The 21,870-nt window shown below is 44.6% G+C and overlaps 1 protein-coding gene across 1 annotated transcript; it reads left to right on the forward strand.

The window, feature by feature from the left end:
- Positions 1-2,864: 2,864 nt before the first annotated feature.
- On the forward strand, positions 2,865-7,859 carry STARD4 (StAR related lipid transfer domain containing 4; the record flags this gene model as incomplete). Its single annotated transcript, XM_084278387.1, has 6 exons — positions 2,865-2,913; positions 3,246-3,361; positions 4,671-4,720; positions 6,010-6,136; positions 6,990-7,104; positions 7,633-7,859. Exons 2-6 carry the CDS (start codon positions 3,257-3,259, stop codon positions 7,857-7,859), a joined length of 624 nt encoding a protein of 207 aa, XP_084134513.1. The 5' UTR covers positions 2,865-2,913; positions 3,246-3,256.
- Positions 7,860-21,870: the final 14,011 nt, after the last annotated feature.

The raw sequence follows: 21,870 nt of genomic DNA on the forward strand, positions 1-21,870 counted from the left end.
AGGATGCAGTATCAGGCACTCCGAGACAAAGAGTTCAAGGAGGTGAACGCAGCAGCTTTCAGGATAAATTTTATCAAGCTACTCTCAAGTTGGGGGACAGAGGTATTTTGTGCTTTTAGCGGTGTTCATAGGGATCCCACTCATCAGGTAATCAAAACTTCCCTGTGCAAGGTGTTGCATAAGAGCAGGAACAGATGTTCTATGGCAATACTGCGTACTCTTGGGGCAACATGGCTCTGGTGTAATGTGGGAGTGGTTCAGGAATTACTGCTCCAAAGTTGTGCCACAGAAGTCAGAAGGAAGGAGCAGCAAAGGCTCAGCGATGCCATGGTTAGCATGTAACATTTGTCTCCCCATAGCAGTTTCCTCACAGGCACAAGTCTGAGCTGGTAGCAGGACAGGTAGTGCTGTACCCAGTGAACAAATCCACCTCGGAAAAGTAAGTAGAGGCACTTGCACATCATTATCTCAGATACCTCACTGACTTTGCATTGCACAGCCGGGAAGCTAAGAACATATCAAAGTACTGACGTAAGGAAATAGACTCTATAACTCTAAAGTTATAAAGTAGGTATGTTTATTGTGTGCAGATGCACGGGGGATCGCTCCACCACAGACGTGCACACCTCGAGTAACAAAACCGTCCCATATTTATACAATGAAACAATGAATATCCAATTAACACCTATACACATTCATTACATAACCCCGCTTACTCTCACTTCTTATGCTAATTAGCTTATCAGTCCTTTGCTACTGCGCAGTTTCTTCCAAAAATTGTGGGCAAGGGTCTTCAGTGGTCTTTGGGAGGAAGGCCCCGAGTCCTCCTCATGATGTACTTTTCACCTCTCGCCTGGAATGTGCTGCTCTTGCAAGCTTGCAGTGTGCTTATCAGTCTGAACTAATTTATGGCCTTGTTAACTATCCGTTTTCCTCCAGTAACGAGGCCTACAAACACAATTCGTGTTCTTTATCAGCCACCTGTTTTCTTTAATAAGGAGGTAACGGGATGGACATTATTCCATCCTTGAGTTCTCGCTCTTTTATCTTCTCCTCAAGATAGTACAAGGCCTTCAGGAGTAATCCCTTTGCTATGGAAAGGAAAAACAAAAAGACTCCCCTTCTCCTTCACAAGCCATTCCACATAATTATCTAGCTGAGCAAGAGCTGCTCTCCATAATTATACTACACTACATATATAATCGTGATTCTATACCCTCAGATCAATCCCTATACTACACTACATATATATAATTGTGATTCTATACCCTCAGATCAGTACCCATCTCAATGTAGTGAAAAAATAATTTGTAAGCCCTAAAAGCACCAGGTTGAATACCAAAATGTAGAGTATCCCTTTGTGGCTTTCCAAGATTTTGGTCTTTCTGCATGGATCTTGCCCAGCGTGATTCTTTTGGACTAAACTGGGCAAAGCCCAGGCAACAGTACAATTCTGCAGGGGACAAGCAGTGACACATACTTTGATGATTGCTTCAGTAGCAAGATCTGGACAGGCTGGAGAGTTGGGCGAGGAGAAATTTAATGAAATACAAGGGCAAGTGTAAGATCTTCCATCTAGGGAAGAACAACCCCAGGTACCAGTATAGGTTGGGGACCAGTCTGTTGGAGAGCAGTGTAGGTGAGAGGGACCTGTTGGACAGCAGGATGACCATGAGCCAGCCATGTGCCCTCTTGGCCAAGAGGCCAGTGGCATCCTGGGTGTATTAGAAGGGGTATGGTTAGTAGGCTGAGAGAGGTCCTTCTCCCTCCCACTACTCTGCCCTGGTGAGACTGCACCTGGATTATTGTGTCCAGTTCTGGGACCCTCAATTCAAGGACACGGAACTCTGTGAAAGAGTCCAGAGCAGGGCCACCAAGGTGATGATGGTGGGAATGCAACCTCTTCCTTATGAGGAAAGGCTGAGGGAGCTGGGTCTCTTTAGCTTGGAGGAGACTGAGGGGTGACCTCATTAAAGTCTGTAAGTGTGTAAAGGGTGAGAGCCAGGAGGACAGAGCCAGGCTCTTCTCAGTGATGGCCAGTGACAGGACAAGGGGCAATGGGTGCAAGCTGGAGCATAGGAAGTTCCATGTGAATGTAAGGAGAAACTTTTTCACTGTAGGGGTGTCGGAGCCCTGGGACAGGCTGCCCAGAGAGGTTGTGGAGTCTCCTCTGGAGACATTCACAACCAGCCTGGGTGTGTTCCTCTGTGATCTAATCTAGGGGACCCTGCTCTGGCTGGGGGTGGACTAGATGGTCTTTCGAGGTCCCTTCCAGCCCCTAATGTTCTGTGACGCCCTGTGGTTCTGTGACCACAGCTGTGGCCTCATTCCCAGAAGGATCTGGCCTGCCCGCAGCTTCACGGAGCGCAGCAACAGCACCGCAGGCCTGCGCGGTCACAGCGCACCACAAGCAGGGTACCGCAGCCACTGCGCTCCTGCCCGCGCTCAGCGCTGCCTGCAGCCCCGCACGGCCGGACGTTCCGGCTTGAGCCTCAGGCGATATGACGGAGGCGACAGCTCACCCAGCCCCGAGCTGGGCAGGGCAGAGGGCGCCGCACCCCGCCACTCCCGCCCGCGCTCGGGGAAGCCGCCCCGCTAGCCCTAACCCCGCCCCCTCCCATCACTCCACTCCCCCTGCCCAATCAGGCCGCAGCCCTTTCCCCGCAGCAGCCAACGGGCGGGCGCCCTCCTTCCTCCAGCTCGTGACGACGCGCCGGTGACATGTCGAGGATTCGCGTGATACGAGAGGGCGGCGAGCCCCACCCCTCGCACTCGGCGGATCGCGCCGCCATTGGTTGTGCCGGCAAGCCGGCCGCCCTCTCATTGGCTGCCGGCATCGGTCGCTGGGCTGCCGGGCCGGCCGGCGGTGCCGCCAGCGGGGGTGCGAAGGTGGCGGGGGGGCCGCGGCGGCAGGTGAGCGCAGCGCAGGGTCGGGGCGGGCTGCGGGGGAGGGAGGGAGGGCGGGGGGCTTGCGTCCGTCACGCGCTCCTAACGGCCGCGGAGCTCCGGGCACGGCCTTTGCCTGCGGCCTGACCCGCGCTCCCCGCGCTGTGCCGAGGGGTCCGGTCGCCGCCCGCTGTCACCCGCACCGCGCGGTGGGGGGGTGGGGGTGCGTGTGTGCAGGTTGGGGCGGGGGGGGGGTGAGTGGTGTGTTACGGTCGGTTCACTGCGCTCGGGCCGCTGCCGCCGGTAACGCGGCGTGTTGCCCCGGTGCGCGCGGCTGTGCCAGGCCTGTCTTTGCGCAGGAGGAGAGCCCATGGATCCCCTGCCGGATTCAGCCCCGCTGGCCACGAAGCTGCGCAACACGCTGCTGCGGTACCACAGCGCCGCGGACAGCGAGTGGCGGGTCGCCAAGAAAACCGTGAGTGGCGGGCGCGGCGGGGGGAGCCGGTGGCGCCCCGGGTAACGAGCGCGGAGCGGCCGGCGGGCTCCGGCCGGGCTCTCGGGCGGGCGGCCACAGCGGGCGCCGGGCTGCGGTTCCTGCCCCCGTCTGCGGGGCAGCCGTCAGCACCGGCAGTGTGGCAGGGTGCTCAGACGGGGTTTCTGACAAACCAGCCGCAGCCTGCGGCCACGTTTTGATGGCCCGTGGAATTGATTCTGCCTGTAATGCTCGAACCCATTGTGCTTCATCTTCCTGACGTCTTCCTCTGAAAAGTGAGGTCATGCCCACTCTCTCTCCCATGCCACCTCACGGTCCCATTGCCCTCAGAGCCCCCACATTGCAAGGAGTTTGCTTCTGTGATAGAGAGTGCGCTTCTCTGATGTGTGAGCACACGGTGGTAAGGGAGGGTCGAGTGTTCCAAATACACCCGTGTGATTTGCAAAATTAAAAAATCCACGCTTTGAAAGGGAGGAGCAGAGCATCCAAGCTTTTCAGTCATGCAAAACCCCTACACCACTTTACTAAGTCCCATACCCACTTTACTGCTTTCCTTCAGGAAGTTATCGGAATCTCACTGTTTCAGATTATGTCGTTCCCCAGATTTTACCCCTCTAAAACTTCAAAAGGAAGGAGATTCCCTCCCTTACACCCTCCCTACTTTTCTCCTCCACCTCCAACAAGAAAGATGCTATGTGGTACTCCCTCTGAGACTTTGTACAGAGGTTCCATTTTATAGTTAGGTAAAAATCAGAAGATAAGATAATCAGAAATAAGCAGACTCCTTGCGAGGATCTTCAAGTCAGGCATCTAGGAGGGGAGGGTAACTTAGGCTTTCCTGTCTGGCACCATCAGCACCTCCTGCACATGTATGCTTGGTCAATACAAGCAGAAGTTGTGTGGTCTTCCTGTCTAAATAGTGTCCAGATTTTCCAGTTGCCTTTTAATTGGAAAACTTTACCTAGAAATGTGGTTCCCTTATTCTAAGTGCTTTCCTAGTAAATGGGCTTGTCCTGCCAAGCCCTGTCTCTGTGCAGACTTCTAGCATTTGACACTGACAAAGGTAATTGACTTATTCGTTGAAAGAATGGGACATTGTGAGCAGAAGATGTCTGAAACATGTTTAGCTTCCTACAAAAAGCGTACAGAAGTTCTCAGGTCAGTGAACACTTTGGGGTGAAGCACAGTTACTGGTAAAGTCTTCTGCTTTCCTTCAGAAAAATTGAGGTATTTTCATCATGTCTTAGAGTTGTATGGACGTGACAGTTAACTTGTATCCTTTTCCTTTCAGAAAGATGCAACTGTGTGGCGTAAACCATCAGAGGAATTCAGTGGATACCTGTAAGTTTGCCTGCAGAGCAGATACTTTTTTACAGTTCCATGAATTGTGTTTTGTAGAAATTAGAAATGAAGGCTGTGGATTCTACAGCCTTCAACTACACAGATTCTCTGCTGGAGGAGCCAAGTGGATCTTCCTCTTTTTAGAAGATTGTACATTGGAGCGTTAGTGTTGCACAGTGTCTAGAACAACAAACAATTAAAACTGTGGAACAGAGCTCCCCTTGGCTGAAGTGGGTACTGACTTACTGGAAAGGTGGTTTGCAAACCACAGAATCAAGCCCAGGCTCAGTAGGTCTGAAGTGTCAGTACTTGGGATGTCACAGTGACTTTGTGACGACACTAAAGTATCAACCATGTCATTGTGGGGAAGGTGTGTGACATGAATGCCCTTTGTGAGTTTCTGCCACTGGGTTCTGTGGATAGCTGTAGGTAGGGACGCAGTTTTAAAAAGCACTCTAAAGAAAGGAAAAGGGAAGTATATAAACCTGCTGTCATAAAGGAGAGTCAGAAGGACTTTCCAGATACCTACCTAGAAGCCATTGGTGTGGTCATGTCGTACTCCAGTTCTGAACATACAGCTGAGATCAATGCCAGCCAGGTGACTGTGAGCAAATATGGGCAGGCTGCTCAAGACAACAGATGAATGTGTTGGCTTGACTAGTTACCTACTACTAATTAGAACAGCTCAATGAATAAGAAGTATTTTGAAAACAATGGTTCAGGAGAAGGGGGCGATGGTAATTCAAGAAGAGAAAATCTCTCATGTGTACTAAAAATATCTGATAGTAAATGCATGTTCTGTAATGTCTTAGAACAGATTATTGCATTTAGTACTCTAATATGACACCACAGCATAGCATAGTTTCTTATTAGCTTGGTCCTACTAAAAAAAAAGTAGTAGTAGTACTTCTACTTTATGAAAAATGTTTTTCCCTGCTGTACCCCTGCTCTCCTTTCTTTTAGTTTTAGCTTTAACTTGTCCTTGTCGGACTCCCTTGCTCTCCCAGCAAGAGCAGAACAATACTGAATTGTTAGAGAAATTAACTTGATGATTCTTATCTGAGCAAAGAGTTTGCTGTTTACAACATAAGGACAGAGTTTCACAGAATGATGTTTGTGGCAGAGAATAGATGCACGCACAGGGCTTCTTCTGTACTGTTTTTTTGATGCACTTGTTTACTGACCATAACTCCAGGTACCAAGGTATTACAGTGAATGTGTTGTTGCAAATTAAAGGAATATTTGTAAAGATTTTCTCACTTTTAAATGTAAACATGATGTTTCCCTAGCTACAAAGCTCAAGGAGTGGTGGAAGATGTTACTAACAGAATAGTGGATCATATTCGGCCTGGACCTTATAGGCTACACTGGGACAGCTTAATGACTACAATGGACATCATGGAAACGTTTGACGAGGTGAAGAATTGCTTAGAGCCTGAGGAGAAACTTATGTACATGTATATGTGAATTTAACAGTACTGCAGTGCAGTTGTTTCAGCAAATACTAACATTTTTCTGTCTGTTTTCTGCATGCACATGGGATATTGTACATACATGTTGTGGGTCACCTCAGGAGGTTTTCTGGCTGCACAGGCATATTCTGAAGTTTGAAGTTCAGCTTTCCATCAGTGCTAAAAATGAAGGAGTTGGTCCTGATTCTCTCAGATCTAGGAGCTCTGGTAGCCTCTGATAAAATTCACATAGAGTCACGTTGTAATATTTTATAGCACAAACCTTTTCATACCGTTCATTTTTTTCTGTTCCATAACAAACAAAATAGTGTGTGTTAATAATAATCCACACATAATAATCCATACATAGAGAATCTGCAGCCTCTCCCTCCTCCTAAAATGCCAACTTCATCATTGTAAACTTCACTGTTTGGCAGGGCTGTGTGCTGGGAGCCAAAATAACTCATGCTGAGGGGCAGGATTTGCTAAAGAAAGGTGGGTCTGAAGTTGATTGCAGAAGAGCTGGTAGCCTTTCTTCTGTTACTGGGGACACTCAGTATGACTTCAAAACCCCATGGACATCTGCCTTAAACGTGGATTGTCTTTTACTCTGGCTGTTGTGGAAGACTATACGGCCAGGTATTTTTCCTAATTATTCCACAGCCATTCATACCTCACTGAAGTTACCTGCACAGTGTAGTTGACAGAAACTGTGACCTTTGTGGAAAAGGCTGTCTGCCTACAAGCATAAACTTCTCTGTGTGCATTATACTAAAATATTTCTGGTTTCTACCCCCCTCATTTTGTCACTCAACAAGAACTGCTGCGTGATGCGCTACACCACTGCTGGACAGCTCTGGAATCTCATAGCACCAAGGGAGTTTGTTGATTTCTCTTACACTACAAGCTATGAAGATGGGCTTCTATCATGTGGTAAGGCACCACTTAACCTCTACTTAATTCTTATTTTGCAGCAGCTGCTTGGCTTAAGATTTGATTCAAATTAATGTCAGTTGTGCAGCAAGCTTTCAGAAATGGTGTAAGGTGGCCACATTCAAAGGTATTTTAACATTCTGACGACTTCAGGAAGTATACAAGTTACTGGTTTACCCATGAGCCATCTTTGTATGCCAGGTTTCATTTATGCCACTTGTGGGACAGGAGTAGTAGAGCCAAGCTGAGTGCTCTGACTCAGCTCTTAGAGCAAACTGAGTGGAGTAACAACTTGGTAGTACATAGAAGGAATGTATTTTTAATGTCAGAATTTCTGCTTGTTTGGGGGTAGTCCGAATGAAAAGCAGATAATTTCCATGCATGAAAGTATCCAGAAACTTGAAGTGTGTCATCACTTCTGCTAAACTCTTCAAGCAGAAACATGTGCATTTTCAATTTGCTGTACCTTTATTTTTTGATCTGTTTCAAATTAATTTCCTTTCTTTGTTTGTTTGTTTTCCTTGATAGGTATAAGCCTAGACTATGGAGAGGTGAGACCTAACTTTGTCCGTGGATTCAATCATCCCTGTGGTTGGTTCTGCGTCCCGCTCAAGGACTATGCTAGCCACAGTCTTTTGACAGGGTATATTCAGACTGACCTCCGAGGGATGCTGCCGCAGTCTGCGGTAGACACTGCCATGTCAAGTACCCTGGCCAATTTCTTCTCTGACCTCAAAAAGGCACTGAAAATGTAGACAGTGACTTCAAAGCCCACGTGCCTATTGCAGTGGAAGTATATTGTTTAGGTTAGCATAGGTTAGCTACTGAGTTAAGAGGTGAGTAACATTGTTCTTGAGTGATGTTCTTAAGCCTTTATGTAGGGAGATCCAACAACTTTACCAAGTACTTCTTGATGTGATACTTAGCATACATTCCTAATTCGCAGTGCAAGATTCTGTTTCCTGTTCTGCACTCTGCAGCTGTGTGAGGAATAGTCTGAATCCACAAAATTCTGGCTTCCTAGGTAGAATACACAAGGGGGGGAGGGGGGCTTGAAAAACGCAGCATGAACTCGGCTCTCACTGATAGTATTGAGAGTGGAGTGCTGAGGATTTTGTGGGTACAGGTTGCTGTACAGACATGATCTCATTGAAGATGTAATTTTGTAATATATATATTTTTATATTTACTTAAAATCTTTGATTTATGTAGTTTGTACAGGTGCATCTGTAATTTGTTTTGAAAAATTTGATTTATCGTAGGGATAGCTCTGTTGTTAAATGATACTGTTCATAGGAAAGCTATTTGCTCTTGTTAGCAAAAATAAGTATTCATTATTGGCATTTCTTTGATGTTGTAACTGTAACTTAATTAACTGTTATATTATAACAGTCTCAGTGCATAGATAAAGAAATGCCCTTACAGCTGATCCAAAGCTCATATAAGTCATCAGGTGTCTTTCCATAGTTTTTAGTGGGCTTTTAATCACACAGTTGTCAAAATAGCAAACTTCCAGTGGATCTTGTGTGATACTCTGCACTTCTAAAGAATTTTATTTTTTTTTTTAGTTAAATTTGCATGTAACTCTGTGTGGAGGTTTGGGGGTTTTTGTGTTTTTTCCTTAACTGAAAAACCTGGAATTACTAAAGCAATGGAAAGGACCACTAACATGCTTCAGGTACTGGCAGTGGTGTAGCCACCCCAGCATAGGCTGGTGGTACAGCATCCTGGAGTGTTTTGTGGTAATACCCCTAGATGCATCTTTGCAATAAATGAAATCATCATCCTAAAATACAAGCAACTGGAGGCCACAGCTCAAGCTGCAGACTTGCTCCGATCTGCTGGAGGAAGGAGGCTCAGATTTTTAAGAATATTTAGCCACCGAGTGATGCTTACAGGTACATGGCAGGGTCTTGTGAAAGATAACTGTGTTGCTAGGAAACTGAATTCCATTTAAAACTTGGCAATAAGCTCTTAATGTTGGCATGCATCATTTGCTCAGGTGGGATTTTCATTATTCCCTATGCTTTACCAATGCTAGTAGAGGCAAGTTTAGCTAGACATTAGAGGAAGTACTTCAGAGCCCTAATATTTTGTGGCCAGGTCTGTGCATACAATCCAGGGATTGATGATGGGCTCTTAGGAAAAAAAAATCAGATGAAAATTAGTCCCCTGCAGTATTGGCTCTTTGGATACTGGCCACTGTAGCTGAACTCTGAACAGCGAGGACTTGTCTTTCTTGTTGCTAAAGTGGAGTGGTAAAAAAAAAAAGTGACAGCAAATATAGAGATGGCTCTCCCAGCATCCTTCATAGAGTAAAACATTTAATACAGTTTAAGACACTGAAAAACAATGGCAGCAAACAGCTTCTCGTGTCTTCACAGGCAGAAAATGTCAACTCCCTGTTTGGTTTTCTGTATTCCACAGTTCCTGTCACAGTCCTTGGCTATTCTTCCCATCTTTTCTGTCTCAGCTGTTTCCCCCACAGTGCTGGAAGTTCGCAAGGTGACCTCGCACTGCCAAGGCGCTAAGGAATGGGTGTCAGCAGATACACTGTTTCCTAAGTGCCAGGGTCTCCTTTCTAGTTAGTAGGCAAGTATGAAAGTACTGCCCTGAGGGATGAAGGCTGACATGGTTATAGAGGAAGCTGTGTGAAGTGTACCCTCTTTATTCCTAGTTATAAAGACTATGTGTACAGTGAATCTGTATATTCATGTCTTCTTTTTTTAAAACTGCTTGGACTGACTAATTGTGGGTTGTGATACAGGTGTACATAGAGAAAAATATTCCATTGCTCTGTAAAAAGCACAGTTAAAATCTACACAGAAGCACTTCAGTGCTGGAGAAATGGGTCAAAAGGAGCACAAGACACTTACAGGATGATGTTTGTACAACAGTAGGCACTGCAGAAAAGATTAAGAAGTCCCTGTTCCAAACACCTGTTACAAGGGTTTCTGAGTTACCTGAGTTTCTGTCCCTATTTAGTGTTGAGTGAAACAGCTTTTTATGCTTCGGAGTGTAATTAGGCTGATGAAGCACAAAGCAGTTTAGGAAAGAAGACTTGTTTTTAAGTAGAAGAAAATTCCTACTGTATTTTAAGTATGATGATGTCTTTTATTCTCCATGTGTGTTTCCTTTCCATCGAGTTGTTTTCTATAGCAGGCCTAGAGATGGACAGATTTTATGAATAAGATTAAAGTTTCTGAAAGCAAAGTATGTCTTCAATTTTGCATTATAGTAATTTATTCCTTAAACACTGATTAAACTGGCTTTCAACAGACATAGTCTGTTGCTTCTGCCAAATGAGTGAACATTTACATGAACAACAGAGACTACTGGAGACATGAGAATGGAGGCAGATTCTTTTTATCAAGCACAGTACAATGCTCCAGTTCTCAGATGAGGAGAAATCACAGAAGGTGGTGACAAATTCTAAAGATCTGTTTTGGAGAGTCTCACACTTCTGAAATGTTTTTGATTTAGGAGTGCATATGCCGATTATGCTGCTGAAGGAATGCATCACTGGTACCTACGGTCAGTATTCTAAGCAGCTCAGCTGTGGGGCAGTACAGAACTGGAAGAAAGACGTCCCAGTTCCTGGTGTGTTGTACCTGATTTGAAACCAAAAGCGATTTTCTTTTTATGTAGCTAAGGATTGAGAGGAGTGTCAGATTGTGAGGCAGAACTGTTCTTTAACTGGACTACATTCAGAATGAAGAAAGCCACAGATTCAAGTACTCACCAGATTAGAACCTCTTTTCCCACGAGGGCATTGTTCTCCTCCTACGTTAGTGGACAATCTGGATGAAGCCAGGACAGGACCAACAGAAAAGCGGTCGAAGGGACCAAGTGCAGAAGCCCGTGTTCTGCTTGTTAGAGGGTAGTGGGAGACAAGGTAAATTATCTAGTACAGATTTCTGTCATCCTTACAGCACCAGAATTTCTTCAGATTTGTGAGGTTTGCCAGTACTTAAGAGTGTTTCAGTTATTTTGGAATGCAGGTACCTGAAAGCGACTTCTGAATGAGGTGCCCAAGAATAGCAGACACCTTTTTTTTTTCTAGGGAAATAGCATATAAGTAGAAATAAAAATATTTTTATATGACTAGCATTTTTTTAAGCTTAATTTTTCAGGGGTTTAGGCAATATGCCAGTCCAATCTTTGGCACTTTAAGTATGTGCTCTCTGTGTGGATGGGAAAGCTTGCTAGACCTGAGAAAATTTCATGTTTGGCTTCTGTTCTTCATCTAAAACCTCCAGCATTGACCTTGCCTGTAGTTGTGCTCCCTGTTTTACGTAGGCAGAAGAGATTGGGCTAAATTCAATCTAGGGGCAGACCGAGGTTCTCTACTACAGGCTACTGGGAGGTGGACCAGTACTTCAGATAGACACAGATGGACACTCTGGGACTGGCACAAACCCTGATCTCAAATCTGATGAATTTATAAATGTAAAACATGATTCATTTTTAAGATGTGAAAAGAAGATATAATTTCTACAGTAATCATAAGTAACCAGACCTGTTTTGATGGTGTGAGCTGGTGATTCAACCTAGGAAGTTCATTGCTGTGAAAGTAGCCATAATTCTGATGAAACCAGTCAAGTTGTGCCTATGTTCAGAAAGTCGAAGTCGGTCTGTCCTGAGCGCGCGGCTCTAACTGACTGTGTTCCGCACTTAAGAGAACTGTATTTATATTTTGTGTGCAATTACAAAATAAACTAAAACATGGATTCCACAGACTCCTGATGTAGCCTTTTCAATACTTGTGCCAGCAGACACTGCGTTCAGTAATTTTTTGGGGGAGTTACATCTGATGGGGTAGTTAATCTTCAGCTGCTCTTATTAGATCTCAGTGGCTATCAATTCATCATCTAAATTTTAAAGCTTAAAAGCCTATCTTTACTTAGAAACGTGATTTAGGACTAAGCAGCTCAAATTTCTGCTAAATTGAGGTCTCTTGAAAATGGTACAAACTGTTTTCTGAAAGCTTAAATTATAAAAATATATTCTGTAATTATTTCTGTATTTGTAAACATATTTTAAAATTAACCCATTATTGCTGTGGAAGAACTTAATTAGTTTTATCTTAGTTGTTGCTCACCTTTTAGGATGCTAAGAAACGGCTTATTAACCATCAAAATGAAGTTAATCTAAAACACACACGGAGGTAGCACCTTGCAAAAGGCATGTAGGTGTACACTAGGTTTATAAAGCATGCTGCAGCATGTATTTTCACGTGGATTTCATTAACACCTACAGAAACCAAGGAAGAAAATGCCTGTATCTTAGGCAGAACCTCCCCTTGATTCTGTTATTAAGCCTGCATAAAGGCAGGAGAGTTCTGTAGCGTCTAACATCACAGCAAGGAGCTGCAGCCCTCTTCTGTTGCTTTTCTAAGGAACTGTGACCTCTGAGATACAGCATGCCTTCGTAGGGCATGTATCATGTCATGCTCTGCAAAGTGGACTAGAAATAGGTACAGAGGCCACCTCAGAGCTTCAGGAAATGATTAAGGACATTAATTAGAATTATTAAGAAAAATTGCAATGTTTAAACCTATTTCCTGGTGAGAGAGAAGATGAAAATGGAAAAGATTAATAATAAACTAGGGAAGAATATATCCTGAAGTCCTTTGCTTTGCAATACATTCTTTCTTTCCCAGTCCCCACTGAGCTGTGCTGGTGACTCAGTTTTACAGTACAGGTAGGGGCTGATTATTAATCTCAGGATTGTGCCACTGGCCAATAAAAAAACAGCACGGGTGATGACAGCAGATGACGGGAGATATCTGTGCACATCTCACAGCTGGCCCACACAGCGGGGAGATGTCACACACCTTCCTTGGCCATCGGGGTTAAGGTGCCCCAACTCCCAACACATTATCTAGAACCATCTCTTCCACTGTGATGTTCTTTAGAATTTCTCATTCTGTCGGTCAAGCCAGTCTGACTGCCTAATGATGCCTAAAAATACTTCTTTGACACAAGAAACATAGTTGGATCGATAAGTTACTGCCCAAAGACCTTGCTTGGGCTTTCTGCAGAGCAGTTTGGCTGCACCCTGGGCTACCTGACAGGAAGCATTTCGTGAGCTGTCCCTGGGACTGCCGACCTGCCTGCCAGCACAGACCCAGCTCTGAGCAGGGTTATGGCCATAGGGACCAAGTTGCAAATTACCCTGAATGAGAGTCTCTGCCCCATCCCCTTGTCCTTCCTGTTGACTCACAAATTTCACTGCCCTTTTCCACTTTGTTATGGAGATGGAAAGAAGACAGTTTTGTGAAGCTGTAGTAAGAACCTACGCCCCCCCTCAGCTTGAGAAGATTCAGAAGAATCCATGGCAGTTTCTCTGGAGCACTGTTGCCATGCAGAAATTCTTGCAGAGTTTATTATCGTCATCTATTTCTTACGCCCTCAGGGGTTTTGAAAAATCATCACCCACAAAGGGATGTGAAGGGACTTTACACTGAAGCAGTTTGCAAGCCTAAGGAGCTGCAGGTGGCATGAATAACAAGCTGCACCAACACAAGATGGAGGCCATCTGGCCAAGCAGCTGTTCTGCAGACCCATAGCGCTTGCGACCCATGGCAAACCAATCACAAGGGAACAGTGCTGAGGGTACTATATGACAAACATGGAAACAGAGAGGAGAAACAATAAATAATTCTTCCAGCACCTCAGTCTTGCCAGAGGACTCCACTCAGGTACCACCTGCTAGCTTCTGTCTACTTAGCTCAAGACAGAGAGTAGTCAACTACAGGCATAAAATCTGCATGCAAGCAAGAACAGTAAAAGACCTAGGAGATGTGACCTGTGGGGAAGGACTTGGTTTGTGCTGCTGAGAAGGGAGGATGACAAACAAAGGAGCCTTTCAGTAACCTTTGGATTCATAAGAAATGGTTGCAGAAATCAGATCTCCATTATAGATAAACTAAGTGCAACAAAAAGACTCAGAACTTTACAAAATACTTCCCAATCGCAGAAGTAACAAAACATTTTGGTAGGTTGCATAAGGAACTGGCAGTGTCCTCATTGCTGTAAGACTAACATCTATCTCACATAACCCTCTCTGGGGCCCAAGGGTAGATCCGAAAACCTCTTTCCAGCATCTTGTTATGTATTCCACCACTAATAACAGATCTGGTGTTGAAGGAAGAGGAGAAGCGGAAATGCTGTGCCAAGTTGGAATTTATTCAAGACTGCACTATAAACAGGTAACACCCATCATTACGTCTCCCTATAATGATGACTGGTGTTCCTTATTCTATGCTGAGCATTAACCATCAGCAAATAACACATGTAAGCAGTTCTAGATTTACTAGTTTATTTAGCATCAGATCAGTCATGCAAGCCACTTATTAAAAATAGACTTCCCACCATCAAAGCATATTCTCATGGCTTATCAGCGTTTCCATGCAAGCAGAGGAGCAGGTACATTGGTCCCAAATACAGCACACTGCGACAACAAAACTGTCTTTTTTTTGGGTTTGGTTTGTTTCCAATCTCTCTCTGGTTCATTTTCACAGTATCAGAAAAGTTACTACACAAACAGGCTTAGTCTGAAGTAAAAGTGCACAGTTAAACAAGCAATCCATGAGCTTCTATTTAATTGCTAACATCTTTGCTAGTATAAGCAAACAGTGTTGATAGCACAGGATTTCTTACACGTGAAGCAGTAAAAGAAGTCAGGTACACAGGACACAGAGCTGATTTGAGAAAGTCTAATAGATACATGACATTTTTCCATTTTTATTAAGAGTCCAGCTACCATTGCTCTGAGATCAATGACCTTCTGTTACGGTCTTATAAAATACTTTGCGTAACAAGTCATTAGCACCGTTTTTCTGTTTGTCTTGGAAGCATCAGCACACAACCTGATCACACAGCATATACTCCCCTTGAATTAACAGAAGCACAAAGCTCCCTGCTTACAGCTTGCCCCTCATCCAGCCTCAAAGCCAAAGCCCACCAGCAGCTTGCAAAACAAGGCCAAGCCAGATGCAAGCCCTTTATGTATTGCATCTCTTCAGGCTAAAACCAGCTTAAGGTGATGAATAACGTGAGGAAGAGCTCCTCACTGTGGGTCTGCAGCAGCCAACCAGACCCTGCTTGGAGCCTCCCAGGCTTAAGCTTTTTCAAATAGCTTCCCCTAGCTGAGACAGATTCAGTGACTCTTCTCCTTTTCTACTACCTCACAAGCTGAATCAGCCACCCCTGTTGTTCTGAAAGGCCAACCTATTTATCTTAGTCATAGGGGTAAGCGTTCATCCTCTACCCCTTCACCTTTCCTTCTCCCTGAGCACCTAATCACTTCATAGTTACTTTTCTCATAAGCATAGGTCTCTCAACACTGTTTATTCTGGAAAAAACTACACAAAAATAACCACCAAGCAAACCCCAAAATAATGTTCCCTGAGGAACTTTACATGAAGTTTCTGTTATTTAGAAGCATTCGGTTGACTTCTCATGAGCATGTGCTGTGAACAAGGAATTGGTTCCTGTTGTGCAGAATAGCATGAAGACACAGCTGGGGTTAGCTCTCAGCAGATACTGGTTTTAACCGTTGTTTCTAATTACTCTTGGTGAAAACTCTCATAGTTTGTAATTACTGTTTCCCTCTAGTCAAGATGCTAAAGCTGGAGTAGAGCATACAGGCGGTGGCACCTGCCTGGAACCCTCTGCAGGGTCCTATTGATCACTGTCATTCCGAAGGAAGCTACTTCTCAGGGAGGACACTGCTGTAGCAGCATTTAGAAGTTACTACAAACATTTTTTTATAAATATGCATTCAGTCCATTTGTTTAGTTTCATTAAATGTTTCTTGACAAATTCACGTTCTCCCAAGCCTACTGCAGTCTCCATAGCAAGCTGAGGAAGAGACTGGGAGCCATATTAATGGTAAAAAAACCCCCAGCTTTGATGTCTTGCAGATGAAAAATGAGGGTCAGCGGTGATGTTTTTCCACTTAGAGGGGGCTGGCACTGGATACATTTGTGCTACTTAGATAAACATTGCTGATCACGACCTCTGGAAAACAACAGAGATCAGGAAACCTGAGACCTTGGAGAAAACACAGGTATTTTTCTCCTTATTCCTTGTGAATAAAGATAAGGAGGAGCTGTCTTTGGTGTGCTCCACAGCAAAATCTTCTGGTGCTTGTGTGGTGGGTGTTTACTGCTTGGCTATACTTCAGGATTTGTGGTGGTGGTTGCACTTACTTCTAAGTCACACAATTATGCCTTGGCATCTGTTGTTTTCCTAGAGGCCCTGGTTCTTACAGGTATGGTCCCTGTAATTTCTCACAATGCAATGCAGCTATTTGGAGCTAATATCTGGAGGGTTTTGTGGTTAATGTCTGTAAACACTGCCCTTAATCTGCAAATACATTCTCACACGGGTGCCTTTATTGCTGTGGCCAATTGATGTAAATGGGCTTACTTGTTTCGGTTAGCTGGAAGCAGGAGTGTAAAACAGAGCCTAACAGCCATGTCTCAGATACTTGTCTCTTAAACAGCCATGGGTCTTTGCATTTTACCCTTCATACATCCTGTTTGGCTAGTTAAGTATGGTAATTTTATCAGGTAATTTGATCACTGGACATTTGCAAAACCCGGATCTCCCCTCTGTGTCAAGGAGCCATGGATGAACAATGTATTCACTTTGTGCACAATTAATTTAGACTTCCTAGATTAATGAAAAAGTTTTCTTTAGGAAGGAGCAGCTTGGAAGGACATGGCAGATGATACTGAGGTCTGACACGATAAAGCAGACTCACACACACATCTCTCTGGATGAATAAATGCAACTCATACTGTCTCTGGGATACATCACATGCCGTCTGCAGTTGTAAATCATGCCCAAAGGCTTGCCTTAGATTTTGGCTTACCAGATAAATGCCCAAAGCCTACAACACAGTAATTTCAGTTAGGAGATTCATCCTAGCTCCACCCGACATGGGGATAAGAATTGCAGCCTTCTTTCTCTTTGATAGACTTCCCCTGTCTGCAGATGTCGGATTGTCTCCAGCTTTGTCTTTGATCACTATTTACAGTTCCACACAGCAAATGGGACCCAGTGCCATGAACTGACCTTGCCATTCCTTCTGCCAACGTGGTAAGTGGCATTGCAGCTTAACAGGAGATGCTGAGTAGGTCAACCAGTACTAAGTGAATGATATTAAGAAGATCATTGGTCATAGCACACATGGTATTTCTGAGCATTCCTAAGCCTGATGTGATGCTTGGGATTGACCTAAACCTTATCTTCTCCACAGAAGGAAAAAGATGCCATTGATAAAGGAACTTCCTGGTGCTGAGGGGCAGAACCTGCCTTGGTGCTGTGACTGTGTCACTGTTCAGAACCCCTCACCCCCTGGGCATTTGCAGTATGTCCAGCCAAAGCATCTACAGCAGCCCGGGTGCCTTCATCTGCTATTTGTAAACTAAAGGTGATGAATTATTTTCTGTTTCTGCGTCGCATGGCATGGGGCTATTTCTGTCAGCCAGGCATAGGCTCTTGAGAAAGGAAACAGGAGGTGCCAGAAAACAGCACGAGTCTAGGAAATGGGGAGGGGAAGTAGAAACACCTCTCCCTGGGCACTAACTGGCGATGACAAATCACACCAAGGGCGGCTGACAGAGCAATATATTTGTACTTGACCAGTAAAACCCAGACTCTCTGGAGCACAAGCAACGCAACAAGCAGGAGCAAAAGCATCTGACAGACCCAAGGGCAAGAGCAGATTTGTTGGGCCAGGGCAGCTGAGACCTGCCAAGCACCATATGTCTCCTCTCCCACTGGCTGGCAGCTGGCAGCTCTTTTGGGTGCCCAGTGGGGTCTAGGGCCAGGAAAAAAAGATGAGGCATAAAGAGGAAGAAAAGCAATAAGCCATTTGTCCATGAGTGCGTGGTAACACTTGTTCTTGAACCCAGAGTTTCAAATGGAAAAACTCAAACTGTTATTTTCTTTTAAGGTTTGCTCTTTATGTATCATCACACAGTTCTCTGCAATGCTGCAATATTTCATGCAGACAGGAAAAAAAAGGTAGCTCATACTATGGGAGGAGGTCTGTGCTACTTAATGGGAGCAAATAAATGTCATTTACTATACCTTGGCCAATAAATATCTTCCTGGTGTACAAGTTCAAAGTTATATTCTCAGTCTTTAGCCACACATGTTATGGACAGAGCATCACTGTGCAGGGGCCGCTGGTGCAGTTTAGGGGAGCTCTAACCCATCACAAAATGTTGTGCTTGTGTTGTCACCCCACTTCAGCCCATGCCCTGAACATACAACAGGATAAGGGCACTGAAGCATCCTATTCCCAGCTCTGCCTTCATATGAAGGAGCCAGAGCTGGGGAAAACTCCATACCACTCAATTTATTAATCTTTCATACTTTGATATCCATTACACTGAATTTAGCAATCTTGCATCTAGCAATGATTCATATACACAAGAATGTGAAAGACTTTGTGTTCTGTTCCAGCTGAGTAATGCTGGCAAAGGGCGAAACACAGCTTAAAAGGTTACTGCAACCGTTAATGGCACTGACAGCCTGTTCAGCAGTCTCTGCCTCTATTTTGATAAATTCATATATTTGTGTGTATATACATATATTTATATTTATCCATATATATATAATTTTATTGTTAAATTCAGAATTGGGCCACTTTGTTCCACTCCATTCCTGCGTCTGTACTACACCTCTCCCCAAAATATCTGAATGCCTTCCAATAATGACTAAGCCATGAGTGTGTTCATGTTCCCTGTTCCACTCTGGAGGGTGGATAAGTATGCAATGCAGCGTTTGTTTTGCTTTTGGCTGGATTATTAATTATATGCATGTACATTGTTCCATCCTTATGTAAGTTGGAGGATTCACACTCCCAGGGATACTCTGTGTTTGCACAGTCTTCACTGAATTCCTCTGGCCAGTTTTACCTCCTAGGCATAAAGTGTGGATTTTTGCTCATTTGGAGAACCTAGAATCTTGACAGTAAAAATTTAAAAGTGTTCTGAAATTAACAACTTTGCATTCTGGATGTAACCAGACCAGGTAATTATTTTATTCCTATTTTTCTCAACTCCTTATAATTTAATTTGCTTTTTATTTTGCAATGCAGTTGACTTTTTTGTTCAATGCAACAAGGTATTGTGCAGGGGCTTATTGGGGAAGCTAAAATTCTGTATACAAAAGCAGAATCTGCTCTCATTTTTGTCACTGTATGTTGTAACTGGAATTACCCTGAAGGACAGGAGAGGACATTCCTCGAACTATTACTGTGTTATTAAGAGACTTTAAGGATGTTCTGAGCTGTCTGTTTACCTTTGTTATCTCCAGGACTTGCCTGTATCCCTGCCCGTGTGCTCTGGGCCCAACAGGACAACTTCTCTGCCCCGTTCCTGGGTTTTTTCCATATATGAAGGTATGTATTTTAACTCAACTGCCATGCCTACACCAGCTACACGCCGGTAACCTGAGCAGCAGCACCAAGGCAGGCTCAGCCACATGTGGTGGAGTTATGCACCGAAAGAAGCATGCAGCCTCTGTACAAGCCATGGGTGATGGGACTGTGCTGCTGCGCATGCGCGCCCACCTCTTGGTAAGCTGGCAATACGCAGGACGGATCTGCTGGGACTCTTTCACCCGACACTTTGGTCTACCACGCTTAGACCCCCTCTCACCATCTGAGACCTGCAGGGCAGGACTCTCTTACAGCATGCCAGGGGGTTGTGTGTAGGAGCTGAAGGGTAGTGGCCAGTCATTATCTGCAGTCCTCCTGCAGCTTAGTCCTCCTTACTGCTACTCATCTGCTGATTTTGGGACTGATAATTCCTAGCATCTTCTCTTTTCCCCCTGCTGCTGGGCTGCAGAAAACGTGGTATTGTCCTCACCTCCCTGATGGCTGCCAGTTGCATCCGTGTTTCACTCACACAGGGCTAGTTGTGGAAGGATGGTCATTAGGAAAGTTTGAAGGGTTGGCCACCAGTGAGCCACAGCCTCCTCCACCCTGGTGATCTGAGCTCCTTCCAAAACCTTTTTGTCTGCCACATTCATCCTGCTCCAGTGCCACACGGCTTTTCATAGCACTTTATTTTATTCACCGAGGCACAGGGTCTTTGCAACAGGGATGCTAAGCAGCTTTTGCCACCCCTCTCCACATACTTGCACCATAGTATCCCTCTTCTGGAGCACAAGCTGTATCACAAAACTTTTGCTCTGATATTCCTTCGCAATCAGAAGTTTGATTAGGGTGTGCCTACCTCTTTACATGCTCAAACAAGCATTACAGACTTAAGCTAACAAACTAGCGCCAGGCTCATGCAGTGCAGTTTGCTGTGTGGTTGGCAAAATGCAAGCAAAAGTGCTTAAAAATATGCTACTGTTTTGGAACGAATCTTTCTGAGCTTGCAAAAAAAAGTTATGCAAAAGCAGGACATGGTTAGCCATTTAACAGCCATCAGATCCTCAACCTAGCTCTAATTATTAGACTTTAATTCATTAATATTATGATCTGCTAAGTTCAAATGCTTCACAAAGATGGCCAGGTTCTCTCTTTCCTACCTGAAGAAATTTTCTAATATACTGAACATTTTTAAAAGTTAAAGCTTAGGATTTCAACAGAAAAGAAGATTAATAATTGTCTGCCCAGTTTATAACCATAGGTGTGGAACTGGGTCTCCTCAGGTAGCTGTTTGGTGCGTTATTTTCAGCTGCAGCCAGGCACTGGTGTCACAGTCCCCGGTCTGAATTTTGGCAGGTACCACTGGGATGTTACTTTTTTGGACAAAAACAATGTATGTAGCACTCCTTTCTTCAGCTACATGCACGTACCCTAGTGCTGCCATTCCTTCCTTGTAACACTGCTGTGCGTAAATTAGGCATGTTGGTCACTCCCCTTCAGCACAGATGTCAGAGGGTTTTTCCATATTGAGCATCATAAAAGAAAACGAAGTCAAACCAATTGATCCTTTATGCACAAGCTGAGCTGTCTCTGACACCATGCTGTCACAGAGAGGTCTCCAGTTGCATGGCATCAGCTCAGAGTTACGATACGCTATGGCATCATTTAGCAAAGAGTAACTTTAAGAATCAGCTGGGACTACTTCCCAGCTCAAGAGACCGTGTCTCATATGAAGCTATTTCTGCTCGAGCACTCCCAGACGCGCAGTAACCGTGCAGCTGGCTCCACTTCCGCACATCAGAAGCAACCATCACAAACAGAGGAAACTTAGCAAAAATCCAACCTCTCCGACCAAGCTTGAGAGGCTTTGCCACTGTTAACTGGGCTGTGGAATGCATCCGTCCTGCAGTGACATCACAGGAGACAAGTACAGAGTAAGAGAGGTGGATGTACCTGCCACCTTCTCAAGCCATTACTCCTACAGAACTTGTTTTCAGGGGAAAATCTGCACAAGTGTCTTCCCAGTCAGTTTGCAGCTGCCATGGCCCCGCCAGCTGTATCAGCTGACTGACCTACGTCGCCTCAAAGTGTGCCACCTGGGACAAGGATGGCTTCACGTACTTCAAATTTCAGCCACGCTTTTTGTACAAGTTCAAAGAGTTGTAAGAAATGGGTAAAAAAAAATCTCAAGTACAATCCATTTGTTAGCATGCATTCTCACCTAGTAGACAGTATCTTTAACCCTCCTGTTTTTATTAATCTGTATTACATTTTAGTTACCAAACCTACTATATGAATAACATTGTGTGACTCTTTATTTTCATTAGGAAGTGCAGCTACTGAACATTTTATTAATAATTG

The sequence above is a fragment of the Gallinula chloropus genome, assembly GCF_964237585.1.
Source record: "Gallinula chloropus genome assembly, chromosome: Z".
Lineage (NCBI taxonomy): Eukaryota > Metazoa > Chordata > Aves > Gruiformes > Rallidae > Gallinula > Gallinula chloropus.